This window comes from Propithecus coquereli, unplaced genomic scaffold, assembly GCF_000956105.1.
Source record: "Propithecus coquereli isolate 6110/MARCELLA unplaced genomic scaffold, Pcoq_1.0 Scaffold38, whole genome shotgun sequence".
Taxonomy (NCBI): domain Eukaryota; kingdom Metazoa; phylum Chordata; class Mammalia; order Primates; family Indriidae; genus Propithecus; species Propithecus coquereli.
Window position 1 is genome coordinate 53,235 of NW_012149507.1, and position 18,598 is coordinate 71,832.

At 43.5% G+C, this 18,598-nt stretch overlaps 1 protein-coding gene across 1 annotated transcript in view; it reads left to right on the plus strand.

Moving 5' to 3' along the window:
• Window positions 1-636: 636 nt before the first annotated feature.
• The window catches only part of LAMA1 (laminin, alpha 1), a 155,058-nt gene continuing 137,096 nt past the window's right edge, over window positions 637-18,598 (plus strand). Inside the window, exon 1 of the mRNA XM_012652073.1 lies at window positions 637-883. Coding sequence (XP_012507527.1) covers window positions 637-883 — 247 coding nt within the window. The remainder of the gene's footprint in view (window positions 884-18,598) is intronic.

The window sequence follows — 18,598 nt, forward strand, 5'->3', positions numbered from 1 at the left end:
GCCGGGAAAGGGCGGACTCCTCGGGGCCACGCGCGGCCCGGGTGGGCTAGGGGGGCGAGACCACGGCCAGGAGCGCGCCCCTCGCCAGCTGTCCTGGTCAGGGGGACCCGCGGGCGGCGTCTGGGGCACAGATACGCCTTTGGAACCGCGCCCTTTGTGCAGTGCCCGAAGCGGCGCGTGCCCCGCACAGGTTGGGACCGTGGGCGCTCACTCGGGGCCGCGGGAGCCGGGGGGAGGGCGCACTCGGCCGCCCCCGCGGAGACTGAGAGCAGAAGCTCCAAGCGAACTTTGAAGTTTCTGTCCCTGACTGGGGCGAAGGAGAGACCTCCTTCCCCTGTCCGCGGACAGCCCCCATCCCACGCCACCCACAGAGTTAAGTCTTCCCAGCGTGGCTTCTTGGTGGCTGGGCGGTCACAAATATTTGTTGAAAACATCTTAACGTATGCAACACATGACAATGGGCATCTTTCCACAAATACAAACCTCATGTAACAAAAAAAGAAAGAAAGAAAAGTACAGGTCAAAAGTAGCAGGCGGAATGCGAAATGCCCCCGTGGGAAAGCTGCGTGTTGGGGCGTCGTGCTGAGCCGCGAGCTGTGCAGAAGCGCGGCCGCCCCATTCATTCAGGCGTTCGCGATGAAAGCGCTGGACCGAGGCTGCAACCGCGGCTTGAATAGCTGCGCGTCTGCTCCGCGCGGGCTCGGGGTGGGAGGGAGGCGTTCACTTCGCTATCGGGGAGAAAGGGGCCGGCCCCTGGGAAAGGAGCCTTTGACGGTGCCAGCGGAACTCGTGTCTGTCAGGTCGCTGCGAGTGAACGAGTCCCGGTTTCCCACAGGGTGGAGAAAGAGCAGCTGGCCTCGCTTATTGTTCCAAGAAATTGAAAGTCCGAGGAGATGCCCTGAATGTTTTCCGTGCCCCCCAGGGCTCCGCACTGGGCGGGGGCGGTTATGAATGGTGTTTGGAGAAAGTGGGACCACATGGGGCTTTCCTGCTAGGAGATGCCGCGGAAACCTCCCGTGGCAGGAGCCTTTGAGTCCCTCACCTCGAGTTCCCTACTTGCTAGTCCCCACCCCATCACCACCAACCCTCCTAACGACCGTCCTTGAGGGAGTTTTGATGTTTTTAAGAAATTATTTTGTGCCCCATTGTATATAGCATGAATAATTAGTGAAATAGTGTATTTGATCCTATTATATTAATCCTGACCTGCAAATCATCTGCTAAGTTAGCTGTCTGTTGCTTATATTTTTGCAACCGATCGTTATCTAATAACATTGAGATTGTTCGACGTTCTCTTTCATTTCCACAGCCTCTCTGGGTTGCCTTACAACTCACAGTACATGACCCAGTGGTTCACTTTTCTATGAAAAGTAACCTGTTTAAAGTGAGCTGTTCCTAAGTAAGGTGCTGTGTTTCCAAAAATAATGATGTGTTAATGTGGCAATTACATAGAATTATAGTTGCTTTAACTATTTCGTTTTAAACCATCCCCCCTTTTTTCTAAATAAAAACCAGTCAATTCCAGCTATAGGAAAAAAATCTAAGAGTAGAAGAAAATTCGTTTCATTCCCATAGATGACATAGTATTCAAATTTAGCAAGTATGTACTCCACAGTAAAGCGTGTGCGCATGAATGAATTTCAAAGGTGCATTTTTCATTTTTATAGCTGTGTGTTCTCCAAGTAAGGAATGATAAAAAGTATTGATTGCAGCAGCTGGAATCAAGCATATATGGAATAGAAATATGACCGCCCACCTCCTACATATCCCAGACTTTAGCCCATTCTTTTTTTCTTTCCTCTTTTCCAGACATTACCTATAGAGCCTGCATTTGTAGTTAATCAAGCATGATCGAGAATTCGAATGCAAGAAGAATATGAAATAAACACATATATTGTTCTTCAGTGTCTTGTGCCACTCTTAGAATTACACTGCTTTATAAACCAGTATCATAAAATGTTTATGCGACCACTTATTTCAAGGTAATGATCCCTGAAACACGCTACCATTTTATAATAATTCATTCATAAAGTCCTACAGATATTCATTTTCATTTACAGTAAAGTTTATGGGGAAATTACACAAGCTTTATCTTCAAGCTTCAGGTGTTTAATTATCTGTCTTTACTACTATGGCAAGTTACTCAACCTCTCTGTGCTTTAGTTTCACTGTCTGTGAAATGGGAATAATATCAGTGCCTATCTGGAAAGGTTGTTAATGATTAAATGAAAACTGCAAGAAAAGCTGTTAGCATAGTGCCTAGTACAGGATTAGCCCTCAGTAAGCATTATCTACGATACCATTATTACTATTTACATAGAACTATGCGTGGGGGGGCCCTTTTTCAAGCTATATTTTCTGGGATGTATAATTGTTTAGAAATTGGGAGTCTGGACTTAGAATCAAATAGTCTTGGGCTCAAATGCTAGACCTGTCACTTTGATTAGCCACGACAATGGTTAAGTTTCTTAACCTCTCTGAATGTCAGTCTTTCTGTCTATAAGATGGGTAGGATTGAGAGGATTAGGTAATGTGTGAAAAATGCGAGCACAGTGTGGGGCGGGTCACAGGCGCGCGGTGCATGGTGGTCATTACTGTTGGGCTTGGTCATCACCCTGGACACCCCCCCTCTTTCACTGCCCAGCTTCTTGTAGTCATTAGCCCTGTTGATTTTACCTCCTGAAAATCTCTGCAACCTCTCTCCCATTTTCTTAATCCCCACTGCTAAGCAGGCTCAGGAATTGTTTGTTTTTCTGATGAAATGTTGTGATAGTTAACTCACATGCCTCCCGTCTCACCTCTTCTCCCTCCTCAGCAGTGCCACCACTGTGGTTTTTCTAGAAACACCATTCTGATAACCACTCCCACCCTTGTTTACAATTCTCCCCATTTCTCACCACTTCTTCACCTAACTACTTGATACTCCTCAGTATGACTTACTTTCCTTCCTTTGTGTCTGAGCACGTGGTCTTCCTGCACGGAGTGCCCTTCCACTCCACGTCCTCCTCCTGGGCCTACCCTGTGGGTGTAAACTGTGTCCTAAACCCCTCACTTTATAAGATGCACACACAAAATGACAATGTCCTGCTGCATTACACTGGGGGAGAACCGAGGAAGCTGGGTGCCCAGCTGGCCGGCCGTCTCAGAGCTGAGGGCACACCTGCACCTGTTCGTAGCTGACCAGTGCTTCCTGGCACACAGGCTGTTCAGTGCTGAACAAGTCTCCTGCTAGGGCTCTAAAGCCCTGGAAAACCTGCCTGGTCCTCTGGATGCTGAAGTATTTGTTAGGTGCCCTTCCCTGCAGTGGTCCCCAACCTTTCTGGCACCAAGGACTAGTTTCATGGAAGACAAATTTTCCACGGACTGGGGGTGGGGGCTGGGTGTCATGAGTAGGGGGAGGGTGGTGCAGAGCTCAAGCGGTGATGCATGGCCTGTTTCCGAACAGGCCACCGGCCAGTACTGGGCCTAGGCCCTGGGATTGGGGACCTTGGCTTCCCTGACTCCCAGGTCTCTCCCCACTTAATGCTAGTGTCTTGCTTGTATTGGTGTGGATAATTGGCTTGCTTATCTGTCTCTCTCACTAGCTCAGGGTTCTTAAGGGTGGGACAGGTTTATTCATATCTGCTTGTTCATCGCTTTGCAATGTTCCTAGCAGTTAATAGCCACTTTATTTAGTGGGTATATGTAATAATAGTGGATATAATAATAATATCTGTAAGAATCAAGTAACTTTTAAGAACATTTTAAATGTCCTTCATACAAACTTCAAAAGGTGCTAAAGGGTATTTATTCAGGAAAGTTAACACTTGACTTCGTCACCCTCTTTTGGGGTAACTATTGCTTTTAGTTTCTTGAGTATCCTTCCATAGGTGTTTCTTCATGTAACTTTTAAAAGTAAACTACTTCATGAAATCTACTTCTTTCCCTAATAGGGTGAGAGAGGTCCCAGTTATTTTCTGACAAAACAAGGACGCATGGTTAACAGGGGGCAGCGTCCCCCTCTCCATAGCCCCCTCTGCACACATCTTCAGTGGACCTTGTGCAGGGTATTAACACACCGCTTAACGGACGTATGTACTTGTAAACTTTTCACCTCCCAACTTGTCCCTTCCAAGTAGGTCTTTGACAGAAAGGTGTGGTTAGAGCAGTGTTTCCTAGATCTTTAGGGATTTAAAAACTCGATTGTCAGTTGATTCCATGACATTATACTACTTCTAAAAGTATTATTTACCATAGTATTAATAAGCTGTCTTTTAAGCCATAAGGAATTTTTAAAAATATATTTTAAAACTTTATGATTTATGATATAGAGAAGTTGAGTTTGAGAATAATTCTATTAGAAGTTAAGGATAAGTTAATAAGTTTACCAAGAGGTATGATTTGTTACTGGAACACTAGGGCAGACACAGAAAAACTTAATTAAAAAAAAATTCCTAATGAATAAAGTTAAGCCTATACCTTGAATACAAAAATTAACTGACAGCAAGTAGATAGAACTCTGGAACTTAGACCTTAGCTGAAGTTTTTAGTTACATTCCTGAGAAATGTTTGGATGAATAAGATAAACTATAGCCTCCTAAGAATGATGTATGTAGCTTATTTGCATGTTTGCAAATAATTATTTCACTTGTTTTATTTCTCAATTATGCATCCATGGACAATTGAATAAATCCATGCATTGCAAAATTAATGAGGAGAAAAAAATCGTTCATAGAAGTAATTTAGTTAAGGTCATGAACTTTGGTTCTGTTGGAACATGTCTGTCAGGGAGCTATTTCAGCATAAAACATCACTCCATAGCTGAATTCATTGTATTTCCATGTCCTTTATACTGAGGGTGACAGTCACTGCCCAGATTAACCATTTAATAATAAAATAGCACAGAATCCTTCCATTTGTGTCTTTGTTTTCTCAAGGCTGACTCAAGAGAGCTTTCTTTGGGTTAACTTGCTCCCAGCCTTGCTTGGGGGCAGCAGGCAGACAATGGAGGCAGTGAGATTCCAAATCAGCTTGGTGAATAACATTCTTGCCTAGGTAAGCGTTTATCTCAAAATGTTAATTCAGAAATGGTGGCAGAGAAATACCACCACGAAATCACGAGCATGATTTCAGTGTGTGTGCACATTTTTTTTTCTAGATCAACCATTTGAAGTTTGAATTTCTTCATTCCAGAAGTTATCTTTGAAGTCTGATCTGTTGGCCCAGCAGGCAGTATGACTTAAATTCTTGTGCCAGAGAACCTCCTATATTGCTGGTGGGAATGTCAAATTTAGATCAATGAATATTTATGGAAAGTGCCAACTTTTCTCATTCCCAAAAAGTATTTCCTGCATTTTGTTTCATTGCTCCATGATTTCCTGCCAGAACCTCAGGAAATTCTCTGTAACAATAACTGTGTTAAAGAAGATGCTTCAGTTTAGCAGATCATTTTTAGTTAAAAGAAAATATTCAGAAAGAAAAAACCCTCATAACACAATGCTGATTATGATACACCATACATTGAGATGCCTTCCAGCCTTTTAGTAATGGCAGAATTTTACCCACAGAAAGTGATTATCTTGTTATCTCAGGCCCAGGACAAGGAATTCTTGCCCTCCCCAGATGGCGCCCTTCCCGTTTCCCCCCATTCATGACATTCTTTCGGTTACCTTGGCTTCCTCTTCCTTTTCTTTCCTTTTTGGTATCTCCTTAACCAATTTGTCTCTCTGAATTTTTGTTTCCTTCTTTAAAAATTTCTTGATTTTTTTTTTTTGTTTTTCTTTCTCTCTATTACCACTGCAAAGGATCACCAGCTGTCTAAACCGGCTCTAAACGGTAACCAGCCACTCTTAGCAGGGTCCCTGACAATAGCTAATGTCCTTTCAGTTAATCTAGGCGCGCACTGCAGTTAGACACATCCAGCTAAGACCCTGCCCTGGTGCTGTGCCCTTCTCTCCGCCCTGATCAGGATTCCAGCTCCCGCCCAGCTGCTGCGGCCCCCCAGGGTCCCTCCCTGTTCGGTCTCTGCTAAGCAGCCCCTGTGTGCACACTTTTCAGTATCTGCACTTCCAGCTTCCGTTGCAGCAGCCGCCTGTCTCGCTGCACGTGCTATGTTGACTTGCAGCTGCATAATTTTGTTGTATGACTCCCTTACCTGGGATGCACCCCCATTTCCTACCTACAACCTAACCCGACCACTCATGCACAGGCTGCGACACTCTGCCTGAGGACAGCGCTGTCATTATGGCCTGTATCAGCTGTCTTCTTTCTAAGTTTGCCTTGTGTTTTGTGACAAATCAAGATTCCCAACCAGAGTTGCCATCTGGTCCTCTTTAGGATGGCTGGCCCGGAATGCCATCAGCCAGGGTCCAAAAAAAAGGGACATTCTCTTTCAAAGATCAAAACCTTAGCTCCCGACATTTCTTTGAATATACAGACAACTTAAGGGCATCGGTTCTAGAGCTAAGACCTGGGCCATGGCGGTGGGAGGGTAGTCACGCCCACAGATTCTCCAGAGGTGGCCTTAGCAACCATAAAGCCCGTCTTCTGGCCCTGGGTTCTAAACCCAGTCCTGCGTCCTGGCCCCGCTCTAGGTATGAGGTCCTTCAGCGTCCTGGATTTCGTGCCACTCAAGGGGATTGCTGTGGAGTTGGTCTGTGTAGGATCTAAACTCTGTGATTCAAAACACCTTATTCCCATTTGTATCCAGAGGCACAAGGACCCTTCCAATTGCGTTTCTGGGTTAAATAGTTGTTTCCAGAACTGCCTCTGTCCCGTGGCTGACTTTCTGTCTGTCCCTGCTGCTGTGTCCTAGAAAGAGAACTGCGGTGGGCTGGCACTCTTTTCCTGTCCCTCAAAATCCCCACTCTGTCCTTTCAGCCCTTTTACTCTGAATCTCCAAGCCTGGCATTTCTGTCTTTGTTTTTGTACAATATCGGTTTTCCCAACTCTTTATAATTCTACTCCTGGCTTCATGGCATACTTGCATTCATTCTGGAAGTTTGGAGTGAGGAGAATTGGAGATAATCATCCACCCGTGAATGCTGTTGGAAGCTCCCTGGTGCATTTCTTTAAGGGAGTTAGCATTTTAAAGAGTTAGCACCTTCTTGGGGAAGGGAATAGTAGTCCTTGTGGGATTGTTGCCATTTCTATTCAGTTTTGCTCATTGCTTTCACGTGCTTGCACATTCATTTGTTCGCTCATTCATTTGTTCACTAAATCGTGCATGCACGGAAGACGCGTTGGGGCCTCCACCCTGCCAGGCCAGATCAGGGATGTACAAAGCGAGTGTGTCTGGAGAACCCAGTTCTCAGCTGCCTTCCTCGCTGTGAATCCAGGGCACTTCTTGGCATTCTTGGTGGATTTGTTTTTGAAGTCCAAGGAACTGAAAAGCGCATATATCAAAAGGAATTTTCTCCATAGGAAACGGCGGTGAAGGAAGGAGTGGAGGGATTAAAGTCACAATAGTGGACATTACCATCTACATTTTGCTAATGTGTATTTGCGTAAATTCACGGAGAAATGAGTGGGCCAAGTAGTGGGTCAGGGGAGGTGGGGAGGAGGCGCAGAGGTGCTCAGCACTGGCTGGCTGTGCTCCTGGAGGTGCTGGATCATGCTGTATGGCAGACACCACGGAGGGTTTATGGCTGTTTCCCTTAGGCTTCCATTCTCCCCTGGAAGCCTAAGAGCTCACCTGCTTTGCTAGCTCTTCTGTGTATGCTAGGGGAGAACAGGTTCAAACAGTTACTCTCTGGGCTGCGTGTTAGATGTCAGTAATGTCAATGTCCAGGTCCTACCTCCAGGGATTGTAATTTATCTGGTCTGGGGTGGGGTCCAGTCCTTTGCATTTTAAAAATGCTTCCCAGATGCTTCCACTGTGCAGCCAGGGCTGAGAACCACTCGGTTAACATCATAAACTATGTTGGTGAATGCAGTTACACAGCAATGCAAGGGGTGGGACAGGAAGGCAGGACCTGAGATCACCCCTCACTTGTCCACAGGGTGTAAGTCAAGCTCCGATCCCATTGTGCTGCCACGGCCCACAGCCTAGTGCTTCGTGCACACCAGATGTTGAGCACTCAGACCCCTGCCAACCCCCTTTGCTTCCTATTTTATGCTATTCCCACTGCTGTGTGAAGTAGGATAGTAACACACACATCAGAGTCGTGTGCCATCCCTGTGTGTGGATCAGGGAAGTGGCCCAGGGAAAGCCAGGTCCTTCTCTGTGTCCTCAGGACCCCTGACGTAATGCTTTTCACTTGACAAGAGCTCAGTTGATGCTTAACTGTCGTGCTTGTGTTTAAATGCGCACAGTTCGGTCTTGCTTTTCTAGTCACTCTCCAAGGCCCTTCTTTCTTTCAAAAATACTCCTGATCAAATAAATAATGACGTTTAGAGTCCCTCATGTTTGGGATAAGATCCGGCGTTAACAGGATTGGGTAGTTGATTGACTGAATTGTTCATTCTTTAATTATCTTATCCAAAATGCATTAAGTACCTTCTACATTCGGGCATCATTCTGTGCTGGGTCTCTCCTCTCCCAAGCCTTTAAATGAATGAGACACAGGAAGCTTTTCTCTGGGATTACCTGGGCTGCCACCTCCTCTCCTGATCCAATCTGCTGATCTTCACTTGCACCTGCTGGGGCGTGGTGGCGCCAAGATCTGCTGTCCTCACCCACCTGCTGCTCTCGCCTTCTCTGCTCCTGTCTGCAATTGATAATTCATTATGCACTTGCTTTCCTGGCCTCCTTCAGATGTTTTTGTCAATATTTGTCTTACTGTTTCCCTTCTAGCTCTGCCTGACAAAATAAGAGCCATCTATCCACATCCCCAACGCCACACACACACCTGTATGGACCTTGCAGACCAAGGCCCCACTTGTCTTCCTACTAAAGGCCCTTGGAGAGGCATTTTACTTACTGACCCCAGACTGAGCAGAGCCAGAATCTGGACCCAGGCCCATCTGCTGGGGTGGGGCAGGTTTTGCTGGAAGGGCCAGCCCAGCTGCAAGCTGAATGTTGCCTATAAGACAGTTTTTAAAGAGCTCAGAAAGCCGATGGCACCCAAAGTTCCCCGTGCATTAAAGGACGTGACTGTGAAGTCCATCACATGTCCCATCCCTGCAGAATCGTTGTAGTGGCATCTCAGTCTCCCCTGAGCGGGACTGACAGGCCCTCTGTGGTCTGATCCATCAGACCTCCCCGCAGCCTCTTCTCTCCCTGTTCCCGTATTGTGGCCATTCTGTAATATCTGTGGTTCCCATAATGTGACATGGTGACCTTTCTTTCATCTGTGGTGCTGTCACTTATTCCGTCCACCCCTGTCATCCTGTTATTGTTTCCAAAGCAAGATATCTGTGCATCTGACCAGCGCATCATTCTGTTAACGTACCTGTCTCTCTTTGAGGACAGAGGTGTTTGCTCATATTTCTAGTAACCTAGCGCAGTGCCTGGCAGACAGTGTTGATTCTGTAAATATTTGTTGGATGAATCCATATCCTGGACAAGAGACAGGGTTAGAGAGGGACCCAGTGGGCATTACTTAGAGACCAGACACGCAGGAGTTGGGATTAGAGAAGTCACTGGTGAGGAAGCAGAGTGGTGCTGTCCTGGGAAAGGGGAGGCTGGCTCAGGAAGGCTGGGGGTGCCTCGGTGGGTCCCCCAGACAGGATTTGGATATAAGGAACAAGAAAGAATCCAGGTAACCAGACTAGGGCAGAGGGTGGACAAACATTTTGGGGACTAAGGCCTTAGCCCATGTTCTAAACCAGAACACGTGATCAGGAGCAACCCAGCAGCAGAAACAGGAAGTCCAGAATAGTCTCTGCGCTCACAGGTGGGCAGGGGAGAGCCACAGAATCTGATAACCAGGAGGACCTTGATGACCTGAAGAGATTATTAATCTGTTTTTTTTTTTCATCTACCAATTCAATACAAAGAAAAAATGAATTACATTCTTGTAATTAGGTTAATATTTACTGATGATGAAGATTCCATTCAGCCTTAAAACTCAGATTATATTCAACAAAAACCTATTTCTAGATTTGGAGTCACTGATTTCTAAGCATCTCAAGCCAGCAATTCATTAACTTTTATAGTCAACAAGTATAGCATTTGTTGAGTCTCTAGAATGTGCCACACACTGGTGACAGGGCACCTTGTACACCCACCCCAGGGCTTGTGGCCAAGCAAACGTGAGAAAGTGCCCGAGAATCCCACTAAGTGTGTTTGTCAGCTCAGATTTGGGAGAGATTCTGTTTCTGAATGTCTCAAACACCACTGTAATTCCACTTATTGCTGCGAAATAGTACCTTTGTCAACAGAAAATTCTGATTAAACACTACGTTTCTACTGCATGGAGTCTCCTTTTAGTTTAGAGAGTGTGACTTCAGAATGCTCCATTGTGTGTAACTTCAGACTCGTTGGCATCTCTTGACTAGTTTGTTGGCATTTGCTGAGTAGTTGTATTTTCATACAAAGTAGAGGTTTTTAGGGGAACTCTACCTGCCTGGCTTTAAAGGACTGTGTTTAAGTGAGGGAACAGCTGTTCTCCTCCAGGCATTCTGGGCTAAGACATCCTCCTCTTCTCAGGAACTGAACAAAGGCATACAGAATTTATGTCACAGATGGATTTTTGTTTGATAAAAATCACTTATTACTGAATGAAAGAATAGCCTATTCTCTTTAGAAATATGAGCATAACATGTCCTGTGTCCTTAGTGGTTTCTAATTTTGTTGGTTTCGTTTTAATTATCATAATTGACTGAGTTAAAATGGGCCTCATTTTACGTGATCAAACTTTCCCTGAAAATTTGTGCGTAGGATGTTTTTCTATAAATGAAATAATTTCAGATTCACCACTAAAATAATTCCAAGATAATATTTGAGGGGACCAGCTAATAAAGAAAATAAATGACACTTCCATTACTATTGTCAACTGACCTAAGTCAGTTTAATTATATAAAGTGTTTAGGGTGTTTAGTGGATAATGGAACGCTTTGAAGAGGTTAGAGCACATGGAATTGGTTACTCTTCTATATTCTGAACACTGGATGATCAAAAAGAATAGCTTGAATCAAACACCAACTTACATTGTGTACTATGTAAGTTATTAACATTATTAACATACCTTTCCCAGCAAGCAGGTTCATAGCAAGTCATAGGCCGTATCCTTTAAATTGGTAGAGTCACAGCTTTCTGTCTGTTTGAATATTCAGACTTCTCTCTGGGCACCTGGCAGCCTTCCTAAACCTGGGTACGGAACCAAACCTCAGTTTCCACCACACTCAAGCTGAATAATTTTATACTCGGTACTTAGAAGGGTGGGGAGAATCTCCATGTTTTAACAGTTTTTTTGTAGCATAGTTTACATACCGTAAGTATACAGGTGAATGAGTTTTTAGTAAGTTTAGAGTGTTGTACAATCAGCCACAATCTGGTGCGGAACATTTCCAGGACTCTAAACCATGTCCTCATGTTCATTTGTACTCAGCCCCTTCTCACACCCTTAACCCAGCCCCCAGCGATAATCTCCTCTTTGTACCTTGAGACTTTTTTGCCTGTTCTGGAAAGTTCATATGCTTGGAGTCATACAGCATGTAGTCTTTCGTGTCTAGCTTCTTTCTTTAGTATTTTCTGGGTTCATCCCTGTTGCAGCATCTGTCGATAGTTTGCTTCGCTGTATTGCTGACTGGTATTCGGTTGTGTGGATACACCGCATTTTGTCCAGTCATCCACTGACGGACGTTTGGCTATTTCCAGTGTGGCGCTATCAGGAATAACACTATACGCATTCACATACAAATCTTTGTGTGGACATAGATTTTATTTCTTTTGAGTGAAATTCCTAGAAATGGAACAGGTTTGTACGGTAAATTTATGTTTAGTATTTTTTAAGAAACTCTCAAACTGTTTTCCAAAGTATCTGTGCCATTTCACATTCGTACCAGGAGTGTGTGTGTTCCTGTTTCTGCACGTCCTTACCGACGCTGTGCATTACCTTTCTGCTACAGACTTCGCAGAGGGGTTGAAGTGATAGCTCCTGGAATTAGTTTGCATTTCCCTAATGATTAATGACATCCAGAATCTTTTCAAGTGCTTCTTAGCCATTCATATATCTTTGGTGAAATGTATATTTAAGTATTTTGCCCAATTCTCAATTGGGTTGTATGTATTCTTAGTAATGAGTTATAAGAGTTTTTCATATTTTCTGGATACAAGCCCTTTATCAGAAATGTGATTTGAAAATATTTTCTCCTAGTCTATGGGTTGTCTTTCCATTTTATTAATGGTGTGTTTTGAAGTGCCATGGTTTTCTATTTTGATGAAGTCCTATTTATCAGTTATTTTCTTTTATGAATTATTCTTTTGGTGTCCTATCTGAGAATTCTTTGCCTAACTCAAGGTTGTAGAGATTTTCTTTTATATTTTCTTCTAGAAGTTTTACAGTTAAGCTTTTACATTTAGGTCTGCGACCCATTTTGAGTTAACATTTGTGCATGGTAAGGAGGCAGGGTTAAGTTTATTTTTTCCATGTGGATATCCAGTTTTTGTTTCAACATTTGTTGAAAAGACAAAATTGCTTTGGCATCTTTGCCAAAAATCAATTGGCCATAAATGTAAGTGTCTGGACTCTATTTCGTTCTATTGATCCATATGTCTGTCCTTATGCTAATATTACACTGTCTGGATGCTTTTGACTTTATAAATTTTGAATTAGGCAGTGTAAGTCATCCAACTTTGTTAACTTTTTTTCTAAATTGCTTTGACTGTTCTAGATCATTTGCATTTCATTAGTATCAATCTGTCAATTTCTACAAAAAAGCCAGCTGAGATTTTGATAGCAATTGGATTGACTCTGTAGATCAATTTGGGGAGAATGACTGTCTAACGATATTGAATCTTCCTATCCATGAATAAGAAATGTCTCTTCATTCATTTAGATCTTCTTTAATGTCTCTCAAAAAATTGTGTAGGTTTTCAGCATATTGGTCTTGAATTTCTTTTGTTAAGTTTTTTTTTATTTTTTATTAAAATATTTTGTTCTTTTTGGATAAAAGAGCCTGGGCTGGATGGAGATCTGCTCTAGCCCTTCTGTGGCTCTGGTGTTTCCAGGATCTCCTTGTTACATTGTGAGCTGGTCCAGCTGTCTACTGCTTGCACCTTCTGGGGCCAAAACTCAGATTAGCCCAGCCGAGAGCTTTCCCTGTTCATTTTCTCTGAGTTTACTGCTTTTGCTGATAGCATCACTGGGCATGTGCTTCCACTCCCTGCTCCCAGTCAAGCCGCTGTCTCCAGCCGTGGAGCTGCTGGTTTTCACGGCTAGCCCTGCCCTGGGCTGGGGTGAGGATGGAGCAGCCCCATCTGGAAAGCCGCTCTCTTCCAACAGTCTTACCCAAAACTCTGGCAGCTGTTCATGAAGAAAAGCTTCCCAGTCTGTTTGTCTTCAGCCAATTTTCAGAGTCCTGAAATGGGGCTGTTTTTGAAAATTTTGTTCACTACATAATGTTTTTGGCAGGGTAAGGATTTGTCAACCCCTTTTCTTTGCCATAGACAGAAATGTCTCTAAATATTTTAGTTGATACAGGTACCTTGACTACTACCAATTTCTCCAGTGAGAATCCATTTCTATTATTCATCATGCCATTAAAAATTTTACTAATTGCCCTTGCTGATATGTGCTAATTAGCATCATGCTGATGTCATGGAGACAGAGATGTCAGGGGCCTCTGGAATATGGGCCGTCTTCCTGATCAGAATCCCAGCTGACTACCCTGGAAGACGCATCGCTGGCTTTAATACTAGCTGTATGTGGGTGGTTTAACCTGAGTCTGAAGTGTCTTCAAGCTAATTTCAGATATTATACTAGCTACCATTTATGGTTTTTCATCTTGAGTCAAACCTCAGCATGCTCAAGTAAAGGAGAATTCTGTGGGCATTGCAGTCCCTGAGGGGAAATGGGTGCCAAGTTCAAGGAAGTGCTGCATTGAAGGGCTGCTTGGGACCATAGCCCCAGAAACTGAAAGAAGGGCTGCCATTTTCCTCCTGTAAACAAATGAGGCTCTTAAACTGGCCAAACTTCTTCAGGGCTGGAGCCTGGGGTTGGAAAAAACAGCAGGGGGAAATTGGTTCTCCCAGGAAGGGGAGAGCTAAGGGAGAAGGGGTGAATATGGGAAGTGCAACTTAGAACTTAAATAGAAAAATCTCACTGTTCTGTGTGTACCATAGTTGGATGGGTAGTAAAGACAGGCCATCTGATTTTTACTGGTTTGTTTTGAAATAAAATGCATTAAAGATGTACATAAATGTGATTTATGAGAGTAATCTATTCGTGTGGTCCAGCCTGGGTTTTGATTCCTTTATTGCTAAAGTATGGAAATAAAGTAAATTCTCCCTCCCTTATCATCATAATGAAAATATAATATAGCAAAGAATTTAGAAAATCAAAGGAAAAGGGTTTTTTATAGCTGATTTTAATAAGAGCAGTGAAAGAGAGAGAGAGAGAGAAAGAGAGAGTGGGCTTCAGAGACACTGCTCTGGTGAGGAGCACCTTGACCTCCTAGTGGGGGACGGCCCCAGCCCGTGTGTATGACCCTGCTTTTGCACTGAGAGGTTCTCTTGAAAATTCTTCCTTCTGTTTCTGTCACTTAGACCTTCCCCCTCTCCTGGAGGCTCAAACTCAAGGTTCCCAGGAAGCCAGGGAACAGCTTATCAATTTCTACAAAAAAGCCAGCCAGGAGACTTTGACAGAATTGGCTGGACTCTACAGCTCAATTTGGGAGAATTGCTGTCTAATAATATTGAGTCTTCCTATCTGTGAGTAAGGAACGTCTCTTCATTCATTTAGATCCTTTTAAATTTCTCTCGGAAAATTTTTGTAGTTTTCAAGTGTATTGGTCTCAAATTTATTTTGTTCCATTTTTTCCCTAAATATTTTATTCTTCTTTGCCTTTGTGGATGGGGCCTGAATGGCTCTGTTTTGTGTTAATAGATTTCCCTGCTTGATGTGCAGTTGACCTTGTTCATATGTTGTGTCTTTCATTTTGGAGCTCTTGAAGATTTTTTTCCTCTTAACAGTAAGCCAAAAACCTTTGTTTTAACTGGAGCTCTGCATTCCCTCTAAAAATAGCTGCCAAAGGTCTCCAAGACTTGAATGCTGAATGGGGATTCTGGAGTTCTGGTTAAATAGTGACAGAAAGCTGCCGGAGGAAGCAAGATCTTACTAATCAGCCCAATGATCTTGTGCCAAGCTTGGCTGAGTGGGCTAAACCCAGAGTGTTCGAGCTGGAAAGAAGCCCAAGGAATCATGTAATCTCTTGGACTCAAGGCAGCATCCCCTGGGAGCTTGTTAGACATGAAGCATCTCAGCCCCATCCCAGACCTACTGAATCCGTATCTGCCTTGGGACCAGATCCCCGGGGTATTTGTGCACATTAAAGTGTGAGAGGCCCTGCAGTAATTCTCGACTCTCCCTACCTGGTGCCTTGTTTAATCATAGTTATCACACTTGTGGATGCTAAGGGCCATCTTCCTCTGCCTTTAATAACATGACGTCATTAATCCACCTTAGATCACATTAGCATTTTTAATAGCACTCTTCTCATATAGTGTATACCTATCACAAAGAACTGTAACATCTTTTCGTCTTTGCCAAGACTATGCTGTGCTTGCAGGTGGATTTCGGGAAAACAGCGGAAGACGCTGCATTATTAAACTTACTCTGGTTTTATTTTGGCCACTGTTGAGATTCCACTAATGCCAAAATCCAGTGTATTTGCTTCTTCCATGTTTAATGCCTTTTTATATCACTATCTAAGTGAGGATTAAAAATATTGAATAAGGGCATGTTGGGCACACAGGGCAGAAAACCCATGTCTCTGCCCCTCAATCCAATATACTTTATGTTGCTTTTCTCTTTTTGGAGCTAGCTCTTTGGGAAAGTGTACTCCTTCCTGTTTTCCTCTCAAGACCAGGCCTCTGTGCTGCGTGAGCCGTGTGCCTCTGTCCATAGGACATCAGTGCACGTGGAGACCTTTCGAAGAGCTGGCTGAGGAGACTGACAAGTTGCTCAAGGAAAACTTGGAGTCTGTAGTATAATGTATGATGTATGCATGTAGTGTGATTGTGTAGTATGTAGTATGGAGACCAAAAGAAACAGGGCTTTAGAAAGAGAGAAAGGTCATTATTTTTTTTTTTGAGACAGAGTCTTGCTCTGTTGCCCAGGCTAGAGTTGAGTGCTGTGGCGTCAGCCTACCTTACAGCAACCTCAGGACTCAAGCGATCCTCCTGCCTCAGCCTCCCAAGTAGCTGGGATTACAAGCACTCGCCATCACTCCAAAAAATTTTTTTTTGTTTGTTTCTATTTTTAGTTGCCCGGCTAATTTCTTTCTGTGGTAGAGATGGGGTCTCACTCTTGCTCAGGCTAGTCTCGAACTCCTGACCTCAATCAATCCTCCTGCCTCGGCCTCCCAGAGTGCTAGGTTTACAGGCGTGAGCCACCGCGCCTGGCCAAGAAAGGTCATTTTTGACAACAGCTGCTGTGAGGTCACGTAAGCTAAAGGTGAACTGCTTGTTGGGTTTGGCATGATGAAAGTTGACGGAGACCTTGAACAGGATGTTTTTAGTGATTGAAAGTAACAGATTCCTAATGGGAGTTGACTAAAGAGAGAATGTGAGGCAAAGAATTGGAGACGGTGAGTACAATTCTTATATCCATCCTTCATCTGGTAGCAGCTTTTTGCAAAAGACAAAGACTACCAAATAAAATGTATATGTCTATATAAAGAGGCAGCCCAGGGCCGGGCGCGGTGGCTCACGCCTGTAATCCTAGCACTCTGGGAGGCCGAGGCGGGTAGATCGCTCAAGGTCAGGAGTTCGAGACCAGCCTGAGCAAGAGCGAGACCCCGTCTCTGCTAAAAAAAAATAGAAAGAAATTATCTGGACAACTAAAAATACATAGAAAAAATTAGCCGGGCATGGTGGCACATGCCTGGAGTCCCAGCTACTCAGGAGGCTGAGGCAGTAGGATCGCTTGAGTCCAGGAGTTTGAGGTTGCTATGAGCTAGGCTGACGCCACGGCACTCACTCTAGCCATGGCAACAGAGCGAGACTCTGTCTCAAAAAAAAAAAAAAAAAAAAAAGAGGCAGCCCAATTTCAGGGGGAAAAAATGGTACCTGAACTGAACTGAGAAAGTACAGTATTATCAATCTCAGTAAGAATGACATCAAGATAATTTAAGTCTATGTATCTTTGACTGGAGTGTTTACTCTGGTTGTTAAATTGTCTACTATTGGTCCATAAGGTGAAAGATACCTCAAATGATTTCTTTCTTTGTAAGACGTCCTTCTAGATATGTACTGGAGTAAAAGTAGCACTAATCTGGTGGATCCGGTCCCCTTAGGTCATCGTGCTGTGTTCAGCTGGAGGCGGTGAAGCATTTGACATCTCAGATGCCAAATGATTTGACCAGAGGTGCTGGTCCATGGACATTTGTAAGGACAACTCCCTATTGAAGCTACCGACTAGGCACATGCAGGACCAGTGACATCATTTGAGGAGCCAGTGCAAAATGAAAATGTGGGGCCCCTTGTTTAAATTAGTAAACATTTCCTGACAGTTTCAGGAGAGCACAAAACCACACCCATGAAGTGGTCCTTAGCACATGCCTGGGAAAACATGACAGGGTTGCTGAAGTTTTAAAGTATGGGCAAGTAAAAGCGATGCGGTACAGTGCAGAAGTGGCAGAAGAAAGGAGAAGAAATAACTAAGACCTTTAAGGGTTTGTAGAAAAGTTCATGGCATTTAAAAGTGTTAAGCTTGGTTAGAAAACATTTTTTAAGTATTTAAGTTTTTAAATAAATGATATAAATGTTGCAAGCATTATAAATGATATAAGCAAAATATAATATAACTGCATTTTAATCCAGCAGGGTTGTCAATATTTAATTTAAAGGCTACACTTGCTTTTTAACTGTTCCTTTAAGCCACTCTTGTTCCTAAGGATTTGGAAGGAGAGAGGAGCAGTGACTTTTTCAGGAAAATAGGAAGGATATGAAGTTTTAATGTATGTGTATGTTGTTGTGCTTTTGTGTTTTGCCTATATGCAATAATGACTTTGATCAGGTAGAACAGTTAAATTGTTGCCTTTGGCAACAGAAGAGAAAACTACTTCATGATGAGTGGATTATCATTTTTTTCTTTGCATCTAAACTTGTACATAGAATCAAAAACCACAGTGTCACTGAATATGAGTATGAAGCGAACCATCAACCATCGTGGGAGGAGTCACCAGATGCTGATAAATGCGGTGTTTTATCACAGACCATGTTTGTGCCTAACTTGTTCATACCACGTGTTTATCTTATAGTAAAAACCTCTCTTTGTCAAGGACATCTTGAGCGCATTGCTGTGGAAATGGACTGTTAGCAAACTCTGCTAAGTTCTTCTGCTTACCTTCCGTCCCCTCTTGTTTTGTGAGATTAAACTTCTCTTCATCCTCCCACGTGGGAAAGAAAAAAACAGTCAACTCTGCTAATTGCCAGACTCAATTGGATTTGACTTTTCTCTCACTGTTTGTGTGGGGTCTTATTCTTTCTTTCTTTCTTTCTTTCTTTCTTTCT